Genomic DNA, 17201 nt, shown 5'->3' on the forward strand with positions numbered 1-17201 from the left:
ACGTCGCGTCTTTTCTTCTTCGAGATATTAGGTTCTGTGCGGCGCGTGGAACAGGTGCTTCGGACACTTCCCGCTTTCATAAAGATGCCGTTTGCACGCGTCGTCATGCGCTTCCGCTTTTCCGGTGACGTCTGCTCCGAACGCCCTTGCGGTCACAGACAACGGTGAGCCACTCACGCGGGTGGCGATTTATACCTCCATACACAAGGGCGGCCCACTCGGGTTCCGCCCCGTCCGGACCTGTCAGGGGCGCAAGGCAAGAAACGGGTATCGCCGCCGGCGCGCTTGCTCCTTCTTCCGGCGTGCGGTTCATCCGCTTGTCCATTTTTCTCCGGTCACCTCGCACCCTCAGAAGTATGGAGGGGAGGGGGGAGAGGGAGAGGTGTGGAGCTAGAGCGCATCGGGCGCGACGTTCCCTTGTTCGAGCGCGAACGGCTCGGAAACACCGGCACAACCGAGAGGCTTGTTCGATAGTGCGCGGCACGCAGCGTCCTCCCCGGTGAAGAGAAAGAACGGAGAGGCGTGGGATGATGGATGGAGGCGCGGCCGTCGGACGTCTGGGACGGGACATTACGCGCCCCTCACCTCTTTTTTTTTTTTTTTTTCGAGTGCCGCTTGCGGTGTTGCGCGCTAATCCGGTTGACCAGCGGCCCCGGACACGACGCGAAGGGAACTACAGCTCTGGGCATCGCAGCTACTTTACGGGAAGGAAAATGAAGCCGCGAAGCGGATAACCTGCCTCTCTTTTTTGGATGAACGATAGGGCGGTTAAGAAACGGAACAAGCTACGCAATATAACTAAGGAGCGTAGGAAATTGCCGGTTTAGAGCGAAGAGCGCATGGGAAAGACAACCAACCACACAGCTATCCCTCCATGTGTATGCGTGCGTTATTTTTTCCGCGCCTTCGCTCTAAAACAGCATACTCGAGAGTCATTTCTGCTGATTTAAGCGCCCCAAGGAAATAGGCAGGCTTCCCGCACAGGCCTGTCAGTGCGAAATGCGATCAGCGTTGATGCCGGTGAATGAAAACGTCGCGGAAAAACGGCGAATCCTTGTACGCCTTTGGTAGACAAGCTAGATAATGGATCGGCATCTCCGGTGCTCCAGGGAGAATCTGTAAGAGCGTAAGCGCGTGAACTGACACGTAAAGGGACGTTAATTACGGACCGCCACTAACATGCGCAGCTATATTTAGCAGCACATCAGGTGCAATGGGTAAGCACGGAGTCGCCGTAATAGCTAACTAGTGCAATGATCAATCATACACTCGGCGGTCCAGCGATAGAAAAATGTCTCGAAGGCGAACGATGAATAAGTAAGTACCCATCGAAGAAGTCAAGGGGAAATGACAAATCACTTGAGGCACGTCAAAGAAGGAATAAATGTTAAGTTCGCGTACCTAAAATACGAATAACTATTTGAGCGCGTCGATGTAAAAAATACTGGCTGCGGAAGGCGCAGTCGATGGATGTCGACTCGAGCTGAGGTATTTAAACCGGGAGCCTTCAACGTGTTATGAAACTTCGGTTTGCGGATGAGAGGATACGGTCAAAGGTAAAGAGGCGACGCAAACGCTTGCGGCAATCGGCTAATTAACCCCGCTGTAAAAACTACGATCTGCACAAAACAAAGCGCACGAGGGGATTACTCATTACTGTTCGTACTCATTCGAAACATTCGACTACGGTTATTACATGCTCTGCTAAATAATCCACTTGCAAGAAAACCGGGGGAGGGGTGGGGGGGGTGGGGGGGGGGGGCTAGTCTTCTCAGGATAAGTTTTCTCAATGCACCGTCTGAGCTCGGTGATTCCAGTCTTGAAAAAACGCATTCGGCGTGGAGCGGTGACTAGAAGAAGGGGGGCAGACGATGACGCCGCCAAGAAAACGAAAAGTTGCCGAGAGGCTTACTCCGGAACAGTTCCGAAGAAAGGCAGGATTTGCCGTGCACGACGTCCTCCGAACAAAAAGACGGTCGGGAAAGAGAAGAAAGAAATATATATATAGACAAAGACGATTCACCGAAGCCAACGAAGACGCAACAGTCTCAAATAAAGAACGTTCCTCATTTTTTCCCCGCCTTTTTCACGGTCTGCCGAAGCAAATGCTCGACTCTTGCCCGCTTAAGAAGACTGCAGCGCAAGTAGGAGAAGAGCACCGGGCCAATCCGTACTGTGAGGGTTGCCAATCCGTCAGTGAAAGGCCCTTTCCAGCTTTTCGCCTTCTATCAACAAAGGCGGTGACGCAGAGACGCACGGAGCGGAAGCGCGCGGTGGCTCGCGGACCCCGAAAAGAGAAAGGCGGGGATGCCAGTGACGCAAACGGGATTTTTGTTAGTTCGTTTAGGCGAGTTTCGGTTGGGGAGATATCTAGACCTTTACCGAGAGGGTCATGAGAAAAAAAATAATAAATGTGCTGCGAATGCAGCACCTGTCCGATTTCTTCCTTTCCGAGGAAAAAAAGAAATATCTGATCTTTTCGTTTCTGAGGGAGGAGGAGACGGCTTAGCACGCCTTTGAGTAATACACAATGGTCTCCGAGTATCAAAGTTACAGCTGCAGTAAAGAATGATAGAGAAATAAAGAATAATAAATAATTCAAGCGGACAGTTCCGGATTAATTTGGCTTCCCGAGGCTCTGTCCGAACGCCGTAGCAGCGGCCCGGAGTCGAACCCACGACCTCGTTTTTGAGGAGCCGATCGGGCCAAGCCACTGAGCCGACGTTATATGGCAGCGTCACACGAGATCCCAAACAAACGTGCCTGCACCCGTGCCTCGTCTGTCGCTGCCGCGGCCGACCTCTTGTCATTCGACGCTGCCCCGTTCGGAATGGGAACGCAGAGAATCCTCAGAGCCAGCCAGGGAAACAAGAGCGCACGCGTGTGCGTGCGGCCCACGGCGACCGCTGTTATGAAAGACACGCGATTCGACCAGGTATATATATATAGGGGGCGGAGGGCGGCCACTCCGAGCGCCAGGGCTGTCCCGGCATCCTATGAACTCGCTGACGCTCGAAAAGCACCGCAATTCTTCCCTCAACACTGGATCCAGTCGAGCAGAACAGCACTCGCCCAACCCACGACTTCTAGCCCTACGTCCGCCTCTTCCTCCGCCTCGACGAATTGATTTTTCCTTTTTCGACAAAGGGGGCGCCACGGGTGTACCCTCCACCCTTAGCCTCCACCCGCAATGCCGTTTCGCATTCCTTTTATTTTCCCCCTCGAGGCACGGTTTTGGGGCAGCGGTGCGGTGAAACTTCTTGTTGGATTGGGCCAAGAAGCGGGTGCTACTTCTCTGCCGCTGTCTTTCGCTTCCAGCCGGCCCGACTATACCTTCTCGTATCTTCGACTTCGGCCGATCACGCAGGTACACGCAAGCGCACACGACCGAGTGCGCAGGAGATTCCAGCACAGGCGAAGCTCGACGCGCGACACGCTTCGTGACACGGCTGTACGCATCGAATGGAACGAACAACGGCGCAAGCAGCGAGGGCACGCGCACGCGCGCGCGGTCTCCAAATTTCGGATTAAATTCGAACCGAAACAAAGGAGTGGGGAAGAAGGGGCGAGAAATCGATACAACGGAAGGAGGCGGAGGTAGCCGACTCCCTACGCAGTACCGCAGGGAAGCGTGCGTAACACGTTTTCTGGAGAGAAGCTCCAATGGGGGGAAAACCCGCGCGCGCTTCTGTCGGGCACAACAGACATACGTGGGCGCTTAACAAGGTTGAGAGTTCTGGTCCTCGTGACATGCAACGACAGCCGCGGCAATTGGCCTACAGCAAAATGAGGCAGGCAGGCAGGCAGACAAGGCGATATCCCCGCATCCAGCCGAGGCCTCCTCCATGCAGTGACACCGAGAGAAGCGAGACCCCGCATCCCGACGAAAAAAGAAATACGAGAGAGAGAGAGAGAGAGAGAGAGAGAGAGGGGACGGATACTTTCGAAGAGCGTGCCACGAAGGAGGAGGTATGTCAACGACGGCGACAACCGGTGGTGCCGCCCGCGATAGCGCCGCTGACAGGCTCCCACGAGCGCCGTCCAAAGGCAGGGGAAGACGATGTCGGAAGTGGATGCGCGCGCGCGCCGTCATGACGCCGCGGCGCGCAGCGTTCTCGACGCAGCACGCACGCTCGCGCAGCTTCGCGTCCCACTCAGCCTCTCACCCTCTCTTCCCCGGACTTCCTTGTCTACCGCCTGAAATCGCTCGCGAAACCCTCTCAGCTCCTATCGGCGGACAAATCGAACAGCGCATGCACGAAACAAAAGGACTCGATGGGAGAGGGTGTGCGCGCTTGCGTGCTTGCTGGGCACGGCGAGGTGCCGCCTATCAGACCTCGTTGAACCCGTGGCGGACGGGAGGATGCATCCGCCGAGAAAAATGGGACGCAGGTAGTCTTTTGTCGAGAGTGCCCGACTCGAGCGAAAATCTCGTACCATGCAGAGTGTGTATACACCACGCAGGCGTGCCACTGTGGAACGAGTTTGCGCGCAAAATTAAACTTCGCGGCTCCTGGTAGTTATTAGCGAAAGCAGGTTAAAGGGCATAGGCTGACAATGAAACATGTCACTGCTACGGCTAACACATGCTTCTCTTAATGTTTGGAGGGGAAAAAAATTAAACCGCTGTCAACAATAGCAGAGGGAGGTTAGAGATAACAAAACCTACGCAAGCCAGGACGTGGGTATGTGTGTCTGTCACTGTGTATAAAAGCGACATATATATATAATGCTCAAGGTAGTTCCGCTTTTGCAGTATTTGGTCAGGACACGAACGCGAAACTTCGACTCTGGGAAGCGTTTCATCTTTTGTTGCGATAGCAACTATATGGACACTGCAAGCGCAGCTCTGGCGTCGCCGTGATGTTCCGTATAAAGTTGAACGCGCGAGCGAAAGCGTGTGAGGGGAGCCAACGATCGCCACTCAATCTCGACCGCGCGAAAGGGAAGAAAGCGGGGAGGAAGGGCGCCGTCTTCCGTCGCGCGTGAGGCACTTAACGTTGCGAGGCACCGGGGAAGTGAGGGGAGGGGGGCGGCGGCGGCGTTCTACTCCGGCTACAACTTCGCAAGTGGAGGCTGCGCGCGGTAGCACGGCCGTATATCTTGAGAGCGGAAGAAGACTAATGCTGAGTGGCTGAGTGTGCATGGTATGCTGCACTGGCACGCAAACAGGCCACGCTAACTCACCGTGCGCTCGGTCATCACGTAGAGGTGCTCGCCGTTCTTGTCGAACAGCATGTCCGAGTTGACCGCCTTGCCTTCTTCGATGACGCTGTCGCTGTACTCAAACGCGTTGGTCACTGACTCCACCACGGCCTGCGAAGAAAATGGCAAGCGGGAAGTCAAGAAATGCCAGCTGTTCGTGCATGCGCCTCGCGACGAATTGGTCCGCTGCACACACACACACACACCACACACACACACACACAAACACAAAGCCTTACCGAAGTACCGCAATGCTACATGCCGCGAATGTGACACCGTGTTCACGTAGCGTTTAAGTGCACGGTTACCTGTTTCTTTAGAAGAAAGCCACAATTGTGTTTCTTCTATTATCATACGTTCAGTTTGCTGAAGTTTGTATCGTACGTTAAGTACAACAGAAACTTCAACATATTTTACTTCATGAAAAACATAGTGGCGGACGATAAGATGCCTAGCGCCCAATGTCTGTCACTGAAAACTTTTTCTGCAGGCCCTGGTTCCAAATCGAAGCCAACAGTAATAAAGAGCTTCCCCTCAGAGCGGAGAACCCTGTTTACATGCAAACAAAGATTGCATGGTTTACTTCATAGCTTAGCCGATGGTATATCGCAACGCATAGAAGACTCAAACTCTTGGCTCTCTCGCAGCTATGTACTCTAAATAGAAGAGCAAACATAAAATTATATATATATATATATATATATATATATATATATATATATATATATATATATATATATATATATATATATATGTGTGTGTGTGTGTGTGTGTGTGTGTGTGTGTGTGTGTGTGTGTGTGTGTGTGTGTGTGTGTGTGTCATGGCATTCTCACCACAGAGGAAACAAGCAACACAACTTTCTTCCATAGGAACAGCGCACTACTGCACAACAGGTGACATAGCTGTTATCATCGTCATCTGAACCGACATGAGGATAACAGCGCACAACGGCATATGTCCCCATCTAATAAAGGCCGAAACGCACGTTTGCCTGACAAGGAAAAAAAAAACGAAAAAAAAAGAAAGGCGTCGCAACCTAATTCAAAGGGGGCGGTGGCCTTCTCTCATATTCAACGCAGTCAGACACCAATCACACCCGGAAGTTAACTCTGCGCTACGCTGCGTGCGCTCCGAGCCCGGTGCCGTCACGTTGCGTGTGGAGAGCGACACATCAACCAGTCGGGGATCACGCACGTACAAATTACAGAGAGAGAGAGAGAGAGAGAGAGAGAGCGTCGCAACACCATGACGCACGAATTCGAACAAAAGAGGCCGCACCGCCTGGGATAGCACGGCTAGCAGTAATGAAAGGAAAGCTGGAGGCGTGTCGCAAGCGGGAAGGGGGGGGAAATAATCAAAATCACGCCCGGCGCCGGCCGTCGGAACGTGATCGTCACCCTGGGCGCGTCCTGCCGCTCTAACAGAATTCGGCAATGCCGCCCGCCAGCGACCGACGTGCGCGAAGGACAAGGGGACGGATAAGCGGGGTAGAGGCAAACGGGGACGTGGTCGTAGCGAGGAACTTTGTCGGCGACAGCTACGGTACACAAACGAGGTAGGGTGCGTGTCGCAAGAACCGGAAGCGTTGCGACGAAAGCCGCATGTTTCAGCGCGCGGCTTCTGCCTGCATTCGGACCGCACGAGTGAGAGTGATACATGCGCGGTGTACACAACGGGAAATGAGCGTGACCTCGCTTCGTCCGTCGCTTCACACTCACGAGGCATAATCTCAGTTCAGCGCATCTACAGCTCCCACAGAAAGTGAGCGCCAATGGTAATAACCGAAGCTTCGTGTTCGCAAACACTGCAGCGTAGCTTCTGAGCGTCGTATCGGCAAAAGTTAGTCAAGCAACCGAAAACGAATGAATCCGCAAACAGTGATGATTTCTAAAATTATGACACGGTAAAAGTGACCCGGAAACTTCTTTAACCAAAGGTAGGAGTTTCATCGGGGGTCGGCGCAATTTGGGCACGAAGCTGCACGCTAGTTCTGCCCACGAGCAACGGCACCAAAGTATTTCACGCGCAATCTGAGCAGAAAGTCTTTCGGGAGACGCCAACGAGAATGCGACAAACGATACGCCCAATGGTTCAACGGCGGTATACGCGGTGCTCCAGGTGGAGAGCACCGCGCGCGCCGCGGGTGCAAAGCGAGAAGCCGCACTCAGGACGGCTGGCGCCGAAACCGCGCGAGGCGACAGCGGTGCCGGCCCCAGTGGCGAGGCCGGGGAGGGCTAGAGCCTAATCGGGGATCAATATGCGCTCGCCCGTCAGGAGTGCAGGACGACGCCGGCGCGTGTGCGGGCACGCACACGCGCCGGACACCGGTCACGTCGGCGGCAGAGGAGGCAGGCGGCACGCAGCCGGCGGCGCTGGCTTCCTCCTGCATTAAACATGTTCGTCCGAGTGGCCCGGGCGCGCAGCCAACGTCGCGACAAAGACCCGCCTGCCGCCTTTTTGCGCGCCGTCTCCTCCTCGTCCTTGTAGGACGCCTGCGCTTCTCCCTTTCAGGCCTCGGCTCTCTTTGAAAGCACACGCGCGCAACCAGATCGGACGAGCGGGAGACTGCTCTGTCACGGCCCACCACAGCCGAACGCGAGGCAGTACCCGAGGTGTGTTTGCGTCTTGTCTCTCTCTATCTCTCGGTTGCGGCGAGCGTCGTCGTCGACGTCGTCGCGGCCCAGTGACAGGCGCGATGATAAATCGTCGGCGCGGAGGGAACGGCGCCCGAGCGCCCCCCCCCGAGACATGCCGAGCTAATTGCGCGAGCGCACGCGCGGCGTTCCAATCAGCGCGCGTTTGCCGCAAGAAGCTCGAGGGTGCACAGCGAGGCCAGTTCGGTATGTTTGCGCAGGCCAGCTGCAGTTTTAGGGCGACGCTCCGGTTGCTCCTACCCATTGCCGTTAAAACTGTCGCTATGCGTAAGATGCCTCACTTTTCTACTCCTCTTTTCCCAATCTTTGTATCTTTTATCCGCAACATTGCGTGAACGAGCCTTGACCTGCACCACGAGGGAAGACACATAAATCCCACCCCTGACAGCGCGAAGGGAGAACTGTTGCTAACAAGGCATAGCGGTAATATAACAAGTATACTCAGAATGCATTTACGTGCGTAATAATCAAGCACCACTTTCTTATCTAACCGTGCCGTTTAACGTGAAAGGCTTTTTGAGCTTCATAAGGTTTTGACTTTATGACTGCCGTAGTTAAAAGCTCACTTCACTGCAGTACTTCGCCGCAGTGAGGAAAGCCGAGCGCACGAAGAGAAGAACGGCGGATACGAGCACAGCCGTTCTGTCCGAGCAGCACCCTCAGGTATACATAGTATGCACGTGACGTCACATCCGCTGCTGTCGTCTGCTTCGGCTACCTTCCGCCATCTTGGAGTACCTCATCAACAGGCGCGCGCATAGCCTCCTGAGACCCGAGATGTATTTTGGTGCACGGATTTTTCCCAAACTTCCAGAGTAAGTCAGTAGGGTTGAGAAGGGGAAAAGTGTTAAATATTTTTTCAACAGCCCTGGTAGTTTCAGCTCAGCGCGATGTCCAATATATTGGACACTGGGATGCTACCCGGTCTTTTTTCACCCAGCGCGCACGTAATGACGTACCGCAGATATTGCGCTCAAACTCGTGTGCAAAAACATTTTAATAACTCGAAAGGCAAAGTAGTGAATAAAGTACATAAAAGGAGCATTCCTCTGCTCAACGAAAATTTTGCTCTTGTGTTCACTTCCTGTGGGCAATTTCAAAACACCTTTGTGTCCTTGGTAAAGCAGAAGAAGAGCCGGCATTTGGTGCAAAAAAACTTTGTTTTCATGTCGCAGCCCTGTAGTCTGCAACGGGCAGCGTTTGCCGTGTGCCAGCATTGACTAGTGGGTAGTGCTCTTTCCTTGGGGTTCTCGCGGAGACAGTCGAGCCTGCTTTGATGGCGGATGCCATTCGGCTTCATTCTCACTCCCCGTTTTATCCTGCTTCTTCCCGTGAGCCACGAGAGTCTCAGCTACAGATTGGCTGAACTGCATATATTTGAGTATTTCTTTCCACTGTTTCTTTAGGGAGCGTATGTCCCGCGTGTACTGCACCCAGGAGTTGATGAGGGCAATGTCGAAGAGGTGAAAGATGACTCTGATAGTCCCCTTGTTGACGCGTGCTTTTATCCTGTAGTAACTTTTCATTCGGTCTGCCTTGTCAACACCGCCCATGTCGACGTTGTACATGCGCACAATATCTGTTAGAGGGATATCGATATGTTTTTCCCTCATGAGACCACCTGCCACAGGTGTCTTGTGGGTCCAAGCCACGGCTTGAAAAAAGAAAAGTATCGGCTTAATTCATCAGACACGTGAGGCCGGTCCCCTAAAGAAAAAAAGAGACGCAATTTTGTCCACAAGCCACTAAATGCCAACAGTACTCGTCTGCTGTTCATAACAAGGCCATCACAAAAACGCAGTACAAAAAACCGGGTTGAGTCCTCGTGTCCAACGTAATGGACACGCGAAATCAAAGGAAGCGTAAGATAAAGCAAGCGCGCGAACAGTTTAAATTCCGTATTCTGTGCGTACGGTGTTGTATTAACTTTAATATAAAATCAAAGATATGTCCTGAAAGCAGGTAGAAATACGAGAAACCGTGCTAGCTTCTCCGGCAGTTGCCGTAAACTGCCGCCTCGCAGAGTGCCGCCATTTTGGAACTGTTTCGGCAGGAATTTCAACAATGTATTTTCATTATTGCTGCATAGATGGCGCAAGCAGGTGTCCAATAAGTAGGACACCTTGGTTTTATGAGGATGAAAGCCTTGTCACAGGAGTACTGTCTCATTTCTGAATGTCCAATATATTGGACAAATCCCCATAGCCGGGTCTCAGGAGGATACGCCAATAGGTTCCCCAACATGGCGCTGCCGTAAACCGGAAGTCGTGGAGTATCGTTGAATGACGCAAGTGCATACGATGTATAGGCAACGAATCGCCCCAACTGCCACACTTAGACGGTCTGGGGAGAAGCCAGCGAACAAGGATGAAGTAACGGACACAAGCGCAGACGTTCTCGTACTACACCGTCACGACGGCACTATACGGCCGTATTTGGAGTACCGCTTCACTGCCGCACTTATCCGCTCTCCAGAGAAGCCAGCGCGCAAGGAGCGTAAAGCGCAAATACACGCAGCCCCGGCCACCGACTCTGTGCTGGGCGCGATGGGCGTGGCATCCAGCGCCATCACGCGGGCAAAGACGGGGAGTCTACTGCGGCGAAGGGGAGAACTGGGGCGGAATGGGACGCCACTCGAAACGGAACGGGCCCGCGATAAACGACAGGCGCTACGGAAGAGGCAAGGAAAGGCCCTCGGCGGCCGGGCCACGATGGAGAAGTCGGTCTCATCGCAGCCCCTTTTTTCTTTATACCCGTCGTCGTCCTGACCACGTCGCGAGCACGAACAGGGAGGGCATTAGCGGCGGCGACAGCGGCGACGATGACGTCGGTCACGAGAAACCTCGAGGGAGCACCTCGGCCGCTCCGTCCGCGCGCGTCTCCGCTGATTGCGCTTAATGCTACGGGGAAGCGCGACCCGAAACTGGGACCCAGCTCTTTGTATAGAAGACGATGCTCGTTTGGCCAACGGCACACTCGAGACAGCCGGCGGAGGAATGCGGGCGACACCGACGACAAGCCCGACAACTTGACGACCACCCTCGCGCACGATATGAGAGGAGCCTCTTTCGAAATACCAGGCCGTCTTTTACTTATTGCTGTTTTATTTCCTACTCAAAAAGTCATTTGTAGCAGCGCCGACGCTGGAATGTTAGGCGGGCTCGGAAAATGGGGAAGAACATAGCTCGAGTTCGCGGCTCCGCGACGACATATAGGAAATAGGTGCGCGACCTTACTCTTCTTATTCTAAAGCTCGGGACCCAATTGCACAAGAAGAATTTGTACGTTAAGGCAATCCGTGCGAGTCCCGGTTGGCCAATCACGAACAAACGTTACGAATGAAAAGCTCCGTTAACTGGACGCTAGTCAACGTCACCCAGTGGTTTTGGTTGCGCCAGTTCACGCTGTTCGACTAATAACTCAAGCGGAAACCAGGCCTGCACGACCATATCAAAGCTAGTGGAATCGTTCGCCCATCATCGGAAGCCGAGTTAATATATGCACTGGTCTAAACGAAAGGCCATAACTAAACCCGAGTCGATAATTCTGCACTGCCGCGACAAGAGACTCGCTGCACTAGTTAAGGGCGCAATGCAGACCCGGCGTGCTTAGTAACGGCAGGCGAGCTGATTGCAGTGCAATCGCGCTGTATGAGCCATCCCGTCCACACGCGAGCGCGAATATCGTATGCAAAAACGGATATATGCACTTGTCCATCGTAGCGCCGATGCAAATCGCCCCGGGCGGCGCAATTATAGTCGAGATCGACTCGCGTGTCCGTCTCCAGGGCGACCCGAGCTCCGCGCGCCCCAGGTTACACACACGCGATGGGCGCGTTTTGTCGCGACAGACGAGCAGCGAGGGAAGCGATTTCCGCACGCGGAATGGGACACGCACACCGATAGAGAGAAGACCGGCTTCGCACCCCGCCCGGCCGCCGCCGCGGTTCTGTCTAATGAAGTCACAACAAACATTCGACGCCTTAACGACCTCGGCGCGATCTGAGAAAGAAAGAAAGAAAGACGACGACGGGCACAAAAAACTTGAAAAGAAAATGAAGGAGGTGATAGAAAAGGGGGGCAGACACTGCCCGCGAAGTGGCGAATAGCTGGGAGCGGTTCAGATTCGAGAGCGCTTCGGCACCCGAGGGACCGAAAAAGCGCGCGCACACGCAAGCACGCGGCGATCGCTTTCCGGCTCGAAAGAGACTCAGGCACGGAAAGCGTGCTCGGTTCGAGTGAGATAGAGGAACAGAAAGAGAGAGAGAGAGAGAGAGATTAACAAACGAGAAGGAGGAGGAGCAGGTGGTGAATCCGTGCTCTCATTTATTAACGAGAACTCAGATTACTCCCAAGGCGCCGAAGCACGTTCGTGGTCGCAGACGCACTGCCCGCGGGAAGAGCGCAAAGTTCCGCCATTGAGATAATTCCCGCTTCGCGACGCTACAGAAAAAGAAAGAAAGTAAAAAAAAACGAGGGTGGAGAACTCTTCAAGCCAAGGTATCAATCACCGCTCGCATTCGCAGTGGACTGCGTCGCCTCGAATATGCACGCACACTACGCGCAGTAATCGCAATTCGCGCGCTTTCTTTTCTTTCGGTCGGTGCGTCGTGTTCACATCGCTCCAAAGTCGCGTCAATCGCTCGCAAAGCTCGGAATTCCGACAGGAAAGGAGACGACGCGGCGACAACCTGTCTACCAAACAAAGATATTCATACGCGAAAAAGAAGAGAGAAAGAAAACACGAAAAGCGAATGCAAACCCCTCGGCATTTCTCTCTTATCCTCTTTCCCCCAATTCCTACTCGACAACCTCCGGCTAACCGCGTATACTACTTCTGAAATGAAAGAAAACGCTTTGTCGAAAAAGGCGCGAACGCGAGATAGGTCGCGCAGAAACGAAGTTCTATTCTCGCGCGAAGCCAACGGCCAATGGGATTTTGAATGCGTATACGAGTTTTCCAAGTCGACGCCCCGACAACGGCAAACTGCGGACTGGGACTCTCGCAGCACGAATGGGATTCCAGTGTTCTTGCTTTTAAAGCGCACAATTTGGCCTTAACGCATACAAACAGAAAAGGAGAACACAGAAAAAAGAAAAGGGGGGGGGGGGAGGCATCGAACGGGGACGCCGCCGCGCTTCGCAGAAAAGCAGTTCACCGTCTCTTTTCTCCTCCGCAAGTTTTGCTTCGACGTGTACACGGGAGAAAGGTCGCTACCGCCCGAAAAGAGATAGCGTCTCCTCCAGAAGCTCGGAGGAGAGCAGCCACGCCCGCACGGCCATTGCTCATCGCCGACAGAGAAGTCGAGAGAGAGAGAGAGAGAGAGAGAGAGAGAGAGAGGCGGCCAAGCGCCCTTCAGTGAAATAGACGGGCGCCTAAGGAAGAGAGCCGCGATAAGGCTCCAGGGCTTCACACAAGCCGGCCCTGCGCGCTCCCCTGTACGCCAGTTGTAGTTTCACACGCGTGAAACAGAAGCCCCGCGAGGGGGAAAGAAAAGAATGTAGCACTGGTAAGATCGGAGACTCGTGCGGCAATGCAGCCGCGCGCGAAAGATAGCAACACCGGCAGCCGCGGCTGGCGAGAAGGAAAGGAAGTCGGCGGAAACGGAAGAAGAACCGCGTCGGAAAGGCTCGTAAATACCGCACAGCGGTAAGGAATGGGGAAGGGGGGGGAGGAGCCAGCAGCTTGAGGTGGTATGCCCACTTGCATCTTCGAAAGAAACGACGCTAAATGACGAAACACAAAAGCGAAAATGACAGAAAGCGGCGCTTTTGTCTTGCGCTTCTTAATGTTTCTTCAGCTCTGGTGCTTCTTTTTTGTGTCATCGCGCCACTTTCTTCCGAAGCGCTCGTAAAAAAAAGCCAGCTGCCCGGCGGCAGCAGCAGCAGCAGCAGCGGCTCTCCGTTCGTCCCTTTCCGCAGGCGGCCCACACACTGCCGGAGTAAATAAAGTTCCGCGGTCGACGGACTCGGCAAAGACACCCGGGGGCTCGGCGGATTGCGGGAGGGGCTCAACGGCCGGCTCGAGTCTATCGCTACGCCAGGGACCCCCGCATCTCCACTCAGACTTGATTGACCGATCGCTCCGTATCCGCGCCACCTACTACCACTCACCCCCTCCCACCGCCGACGCGGGATATATGTTTCGTTACCGCCGATCTTCGAGCACCGAGAGAAACATTCGCGGGATCGACGCAGAGCTCGTCCAGGTCTCTCGCAGTCAGTGGAAAACGTACGTACGACCGCCACGTATACGAGGGTTCGTACACCGGACGCAACGTGATGTATATAGGGAGACGAAGACAATGGGAGCGCGGAATGCGCCGTCCGTCCGTTCCCCGGTGAGCTGCAACGAAAACACGCACGCGCGGGCAAAGAACGGGGGCCAGCAGTCGAGCTGTGCGAAGGGGGGAACGAGCGAACGTATTTCACCCATAATGGAGAAGCACCTGCGCGCAACAGCGGCTCGCGCTCGGCGCCGAGTCATCACGCCGGGGCTGGACGAAAAAAAAAAAAGATAACTACGCAGACGCCGAGGGGGGGAATGATTCGAGCAAAAAGACATTCGCTTCGCCGGGAACGCGAATGCAACAAAAGAGAAGCCATGTGGCGGTGCAGGGCCATCACTTCCTTTTGCGGCAGCTTGTCTCTCTTTCTTTAACGCTGCAGGGTCAGAGCGGCGACGATGCCGAAGACGTCAGAAAGGGCAATAAATAAATAAATAAATAAATAAATAAATAAATAAATAAATGGAAACAAGAGGACGCTATATGTGGCGGGAGGCCCATCCATCACAGCGGCGGCAGTCCCTTGGTGGCCTCCCAATTTCTCCACCTTCCCTTTGCGGGGATGTGATTCTGGTCGACGCTTACAGCGCAGGGCCGTTCGCTCGCATTGGGCGGGTACCGCAAAACGGGCACGCCAAAAGACATTGCTATGAAAAAAAAAAGGAAAATGTCGACGAAGCGAACTACGCATTGCGACTCTATACCGGCGACCATTACGGCTTTCGGTTGCCGGCAAGCACTCACGGTCAGTCCGTATAGCTCCGAAAAGCTGAAATTGCTTTCCGCAGTCGCTGTACTTGTATATACAGGGAAGAACGGCACTGTAAATAGCGGTCGGTGGAAGAGTGTCAAAATCCACGCTGCTCCCGCTGCGGGCAAGAACGTGCCCTGAACGCGGTGACGACACGAAGGAACGGGTTTCTTGCTCAAAACGCCGGATCAAAAACTACAAAAAGGCCCTCGCTGCCTGGGCCGAAAGGGTCGCTCCTCGTGAGGGGCCATCTTAGGACTCGGGCCTGCCAGATCATAACTGAGCAGAATCTCAATAAAGGTGTTACCACCTTCTCGCCACTGCCAGGTTTCGGCGTCGCGGGCGCTTTCTCCACGCGTGCTTCACCTCTGCATACTTTTCTGCACCTTATGACACGAAGTATTTCTTCCAAACACTCTTCTCCTCCGGCCATAACGTTTCAGTCGTCAGATCAAACCAACGTATGCGCGCGCGCAAACGGCGCGCCGTTGCCTCTGTTTCAATGTGAACACGAGAAAGGCACGGCAGCGACCTCACACGCTCGCGCCTCTGCAGTCACGTAACGGGCACTTGAAACTTGCGGTGGGCTGCGATCATTCGCTGTAGCCTCTACCACTGCGTTGCAACCCACACACCTGTGCTGTCTCTGGTTCTGTTCTGTCCATCCACCGTGCCAGTGCCTTCGTTCTCTCTTTTCTCCGACTCCCCCAAGTGGCGGAAACGAGCTCCTCACAGGTTACCACATGTTATATACCATAGCGGTCAGGAAGACAGACACGTTAGTTGACGCCAACGACTCCCACATGACGACCTCATTAACAGCACAGTAGTCTGGAAGAAAAACTTGAGTTGTCCTCGTGCGGTAGGTCAAGCGCAGGGACCGTATGCAGGGCAGTAAGTCACGCAAGGGGGCAACACGCGTGACGTATGTACAGTATAGCCGTTCCTACGTCGGGTGTCCCGCTAGGTCGCTCGTCTTGCGTCCCGTCACTAGAGAACGACACTTCTGCGTTTGCAATTAAGAGTCACAAGGCGGTTAAACAAATGAACTGCCGGCAATTCTGAACTCATTTTCTTCGACAGCAGCAGCTTGCTGCAGCGGACACTGCCGCCTCTAACTAAGAACAGAATTTTTTTTTTCCCCACGACCGCGCGATGACGACCGCGTAACGGAAAGGAAAGTTTATCACACTGCAGCAAACACAGTATGCAGTTTTCAACTGCTGCGGCAGTAAAATAACGAAACTACAGCGCTGCCACCGGAGAACAAGAAATCTTAATCCACTATAGAGACACCCAGGAAAAGGAAACTGCCTGCGATTTCACTGAGTGAAAGACACGGTGAATAAAACGAAAAGAAATGAAATAAAATTAGCAGGAGGAGGAGCAGGAGGAGGAGGAGGAGGAGGGAGATTAAATGCGCGCCTACTCATCAGGCCCGCGCTCAGCGGTGCTCGCTTGCTCATCCAGGTCTGGCCACCACGCCGGACGCTCCTAGATACGACTTTGGCAGGCGAAATGTACGCCGCCGAGTCCCCCTTCCCTAATGAGTTGGGTATGCAAATCATTTCAGCCTTTCGAGTCATTGACCACTCCTTTTTTCCCCAAAATGCCGCTGCCCCTTTCGTTGCTGCTTCAACCACTACAACTCCCAGCTCCGCAGGCTTACTTTTCTTTCTTACTTTCCTTTTTTTTTCCTTGCCTCCCGCCTTCCTCTCCCTCTATTTAGTCGCCGGTCTCTTTTTGTGCGCAGTCATCGTTCGTGTCTCAACGCCGAAAGCGGCCGGTCTCCCCCCCAGAAACGAGGCTGGCTGGTTGAATGCGAAAAGTCGTTTGGGTAATGAACTCAGCGGAACCATCTGCGTGGAGATGTCTTCTTTCTCGCTCGCATTCCTTCTTTTTTTTTTTCTTCTATCAAACTCCTCCCGACGTTGTCCCACAAATGGCGAATGCTTCCTTGCCTCTCTTCGGACGGAAGCTGCTGATCTCCTCCTGATTATTCAGACAAGTGAGGCCTACTTCAGTTCTCTGCAGTCTCGGAAGCTCCTCCGCCCGCCCGATGCGATACGAATCGCGAAAAAAAAAAAGAAAATAGAAAGACCAACTTCAAACTATCGACCGAACGCGAGCTCTGCTGCCTAGCTAAGCGCAATCAAGCGCAGCATTCTCTGGCACCGCTCTGCGCGACACACGCCATGAAACTGAACTGTGGAAAAACAAGGAAGAAAGAAAGTGAATGCGGGGGGTGGTAGTTGAAACCAGTGAGAAGTACCAGCGCACATACCCGAATGAAAGAAAAAATGA

General features: G+C 53.8%; 1 protein-coding gene across 3 annotated transcripts in view; it reads right to left on the reverse strand.

Annotated features, from left to right (window-relative positions):
• Positions 1-17201, reverse strand: part of PlexA (plexin A) — a 385856-nt gene that overhangs the window by 58572 nt on the left and 310083 nt on the right. For all 3 annotated transcript variants that reach the window (XM_070538955.1, XM_070538957.1, XM_070538958.1), the window contains one exon: positions 5188-5316. In XM_070538955.1, the coding sequence (XP_070395056.1) occupies positions 5188-5316 (129 nt within the window). The remainder of the gene's footprint in view (positions 1-5187; positions 5317-17201) is intronic.

This window comes from Dermacentor albipictus, chromosome 5 (genome assembly GCF_038994185.2).
Source record: "Dermacentor albipictus isolate Rhodes 1998 colony chromosome 5, USDA_Dalb.pri_finalv2, whole genome shotgun sequence".
In the NCBI taxonomy this organism is placed as follows: domain Eukaryota; kingdom Metazoa; phylum Arthropoda; class Arachnida; order Ixodida; family Ixodidae; genus Dermacentor; species Dermacentor albipictus.